General features: G+C 42.7%; 1 protein-coding gene across 2 annotated transcripts; it reads left to right on the forward strand.

Moving 5' to 3' along the window:
• The first annotated feature begins 801 nt into the window (after nt 1-801).
• LOC117227836 (uncharacterized) lies at nt 802-3752 on the forward strand. 2 transcript variants are annotated; one of them, XM_033483356.2, is made up of 3 exons: nt 802-853; nt 1043-1262; nt 3028-3752. In XM_033483356.2, exons 1-3 carry the CDS (start codon nt 821-823, stop codon nt 3597-3599), a joined length of 825 nt encoding a protein of 274 aa, XP_033339247.1. In that variant the 5' UTR covers nt 802-820; the 3' UTR covers nt 3600-3752. The 2 variants fall into 2 exon arrangements, with proteins under 2 accessions (XP_033339247.1, XP_033339248.1); XM_033483357.2 differs by having other exon boundaries at nt 1043-1250.
• Nucleotides 3753-4557: the final 805 nt, after the last annotated feature.

Here is a 4557-nt window from a genome sequence, read left to right on the forward strand (position 1 = left end):
TTCCATCATCTAAAAAAAATTCGATTCATTTAGTTCAGTTTAAAAATATTTATTGCGTTTTAAAAGGTTAAGAAAACGAACAACTTTTGTATTTGTAAATGTGTTCCAGCGTCCTAAAAATTTCCAAATTCCGCCAAAATAATAATACAGCAAATTCTCTCCAATTGTCGCTGCACTTCTAAACAGAAATAAACAATTCGATAAGAAGTACGATTATTCGAGCTTTGCGGTCAGTTTTCACAGCCATTGACAATCGGCGGCCGCAAAAACGAGCCTTGCGGCTCCAATAATCGTACCTCCTCCTCCCAAATTCTCCATTTTCGTTTATACACTGAAGGACAATTGCGGAGAATTTACTGCGATCGCGCGAACATTTACCGACGTTAAATTCCCAGACACGGCGATCCGACATCATTCCTCCTACTGACTCGCTAAAAATTCTCCGACGCTCGCAATCAGACAATCGTAAAACCGGCACACTCTCTTCTCAGCATCGGGATTGTTCCTCGGGCCGAAGAAACGTTTAGAAAGTACCCGCGAAGCACGTCGACGGGGAAAAATGTACCCGAACAAATACCCAGCCGGCGAATCGCGAAAAATCGCAAAAATCGCTTCGATTCGCTCGGCACGGATTTTGCAGTCACCGGTGTCCTACAATGGATTATCGGGTCCCCGATTAATTGACCGAGTCGCGATTGGATAACGTTCCTCGCGGATCGCAAGAAAGTGTCACGTAATTGTCGAATATTTTCCGTATAAAAGCCCGCGCGAACGTTCGCCGCGCCGTTAGTCTGTCGTCGCGTCATTAGGGGAGCACGATATGCGATTTCCGGGAATACTGATGGACTCGAAGGTACGGCACACGCGTCGCGAAGTATGATAAGAGTGTACACCGGCGCGGTGCGGCGCGTCTCGAACGCGGGAAAAATTCGCGTCACGTCGCGGAAATTCCGGCGCGGGAGACGCGGCGCTCTATTTTTCCCTCGCGCGCGTTATCCTAACGCGATTATGTAATCGTGGCTCGTTTCTCCGATTATTCCAGGTGCCGTTTTGGATCCCGCTGATCGCGTCGATCGTCGCGATGACGAGCGCCGCCGCGATCGCGCGCCGCCCGGCCGACGACGAGATCGCGAGGACGATCCGGGCGTACGACGGCGGCCCTGATAACGGAGATCGCGAAGTTAATGCGGAGCTTCGGGTGGCGAGCGGGGTGCACGGGGACAGATACCGTCGGCAGAGTTACAAAGATGGTAACGCGTTTGGTAAAGGCAACACGAAAACTCTCTTTGTTCCGCGGGACGATTCTCTCTCTCTCTCTCTTTCTCTCTTTCTCTCTCTCTCTCTCTCTCTCTTTCTCTCTTTCCCTCTCTCTCTCTCTTTCTCTCTTTCCCTCTCTTTCTCTCTCTCTCTCTCTCTCCCTCTCTCTCTCTCTCTCTCTCTCTCTCTCGCTATGGCTCCCGAAGGAGCCGCCGCGAGAACCTTTTGTGGATAGAAAACGTCGTTCGTTGTATCGCATAAGCCTGTAAAGAGAGCGAATTCTGAATTAGAACGCGAAATAAGATCTCTTTAGAGACGTTTCCGGCGGACTGTGTAACTGTATATAAATTTAACCGACAGTGACTACTGTTACGAGTCGGCTGCAGATCTTCCCCGCGGAACAGAAATTGTCCGGTAAGAAGCGGACGTTGCATAAAAATCTGTTTGCTGTTTAACCCGTTTACCGTTACGATCCCTATTTCGGGATTTTGGAGTTTTTCGTACGTTAGTTGGCGCGAAAGGTAATATATATTAGGCGCGTTTGACAGTTTAGTGTCATTTAGAGGTATCAGTCGAGGTTATTTTAATTTTTGTATAATATTGTTTATGGCAGACGGTGTGAATTTTTCGTTTCGTTTCTATTCGACAAGTGAAGAAATTTGGAAATCATCTGTGAGTTGAACGCAACGATGTTGTCGTATTTGGAGCATGATATTTTTGAGTGAATTTTTATATTATGATTGAATAGCGTATATAAATATACAGGGTGTCACAAAATTATGGTATTTTCGGGAAGTGAGGGATTCCTGAAGTGATTTGAAGCAACTTTTTCCTTTACAAAAATGTTCTCCGATGCATCGTTAAGGAGTTATTAAGGAAAAACAGTGACCAATGAGAGGCGAGTTCGCTCGACCCTAGGCGACCGGGCCAATGAGCGGAAGCGAGCTCCGTGCGCTCGTTGGCTCGGCGGCCGCGCGCCAGCCAAGCTCGCCTCTGATTGGTCAACGTTTTTCGTTAATAACTCGTTAACGAAGCCGCGGATTGCAATTTCGCTAAGGAAAAAGTTACTTCGAATGATCTCAGGCACCCCTCATTTCCCGGAAGTGCCATAATTTTGGGACACCCTCTATAGTTTAGAGGTTATATAGTAACTATGTGTTACTCGCTCAGTCTTTTGTTTTTCATAAAATGAAAAGAAAAATTTTCTTTTCTTTTTATTCGTGCAATCTGCCACAATCCTCATTTGGGACTATTTAAAAAATATAAAATATTTCAACGACAAAACGTAATTTGAATATAATTGTATCGTTACATATTGTTACATGTTTGTGCATATACGTAACTTTTCCCGTCAATAATTAAAAACAAGGAAGACAAATTTAGCAGTTAATAGGTAAATAAATTTGGCAAGTCGGAAACGGTGAAATAATTTAACATTTAACAGCAACATATTAATACTAATATTTAATTTATACTAATATTTTCAATTAATAGTAATATTAATAGTAACAGTAACATTTAACAGTAAAATATTTAACATTTTAATTGTAATGTATTCCCTGTTTTGCATTTGACGCGCGTACTTTAATCGTGAATCTGTAAAATCCACGGTTCAATTAACGAGACAAGCAGAAGCAACGACAAAACTGGATTCGTACAAATATATAATATCGATATAAAAATCAATGCTTTCGTCTTCCATGCGGTACAGAATGAGAAAACTGTCTTCTCGTCTCAGTACAATGATTATTCAACGGGAATTGTTTTCAGGCAGCATTGGTTCCGTGCACAACTCTTTGGATAAACAGAGCGAAGACGACTCCGATGGATACAATCACGATTTTAAACACGATTACCACCATAGTCACGGTTATCGTAGTTACCACCATCATTCCGACGGCGACAAAGACGGAGACGATGGTTATCACAGTTACCATCGCGTTCATTTTGGACACGGCGATGGAGACAAAGGCGACGGGAAAGGAGACGGGAATCGTGGACATGATGGCGACGATTACAAGAACTCTGGTTACCATTACGACAGCGAATTCGAAATTCATTTCGGCGATAGCGGGAAAGAGAGCGACGGGCAAAAATACAGCGAAGACGACGGTGACCATAATGGATACGGCAAGGGCTACGAGCATGCTAGGAAACAGAGTCTTAACGATGATCGTAACAAAGGTGTTGATGACCGCGGAACCGGCTATCATTACGGGCACTCTGGCACCGGCGGTAATTACGGGAAAGATTATCCTAGTTTACCTATTATTTACCGTCAGCATGGTCGAGATCATGATCGCTGGAGCCATCGTTACGGGGTTGTTCATGGCGATCGCTAAAGTAGCTTGTAACGATCAGCGAGAATTGTTTCGTTTGCGTTTGCGACAGGGATGCCACGACAATGGTTATATTTATGTGCGTACAGTATGGTTATCATTGACTTTGTGTATTAATATTCGAATATCAAACGATCTACACTTTTCAGATTGTAAGATGGACTTCGTTTTATTCATTAACCCCTTGCCCTATGATTTAGGTTTCGATAACTTTTTAAGTTTTTTATCTGAGCCTACAACGGAAATATAAAAAATTATAATATCTATTTTATATTTATAATAATCGTTTCTGGCCCGATTTTTTTACCACGTCTCTCAGACGTGATAATCTTCTTTGGTTCGATTATGTGACCACGTCTGTCAGACGTGATCATCATTTCTAACTTGATCTTTTGACCACGTCTCCCAGATGTCAATAGTCATTTTTGGCCCGATTATCTGACCACGTCTCACAGACGTGATAATCATATCTAGCCTGATTTTATTGCCACGTCTCTCAGACGTCATAGTCATTTCCGACCCGATTATCTGACCACGTCTCTCAGACGTGATAATCATTTCTAGCCAGACGTAATAGTTATCTTTGGCCCGATTTTTTGACCACGTCTCTCAGACGTGATAATCATTTCTGGCCCGACTTTTAACCACGTCTCTCAGACGTGATAATCATTTGTGGCCCGATTTTTTGACCACGTCTCTCAGACGTGATGATCATTTCTTTAAAGATCATTTCTTTCTTACTAAATTCTTATTAAAGAACAGAAATTCACGTTTATTCTGTGCCTGCATAATAGACGTGTTGAACCTTATTTTCATTCAAAATAGAAAGATAACATTATACATGTAGTAGATTCTGCTCGAAATCTTCGCGATTCTTGTTAAAATGAAAACTACCGAAAATAATAATTCGCAAAATTCGTACATGTAGAACGTCGGTTTCATCGACGGCGGAGAAACAAAA

The sequence above is a fragment of the Megalopta genalis genome, chromosome 8 (assembly GCF_051020955.1).
Source record: "Megalopta genalis isolate 19385.01 chromosome 8, iyMegGena1_principal, whole genome shotgun sequence".
Classification (NCBI taxonomy): Eukaryota; Metazoa; Arthropoda; class Insecta; order Hymenoptera; family Halictidae; genus Megalopta; species Megalopta genalis.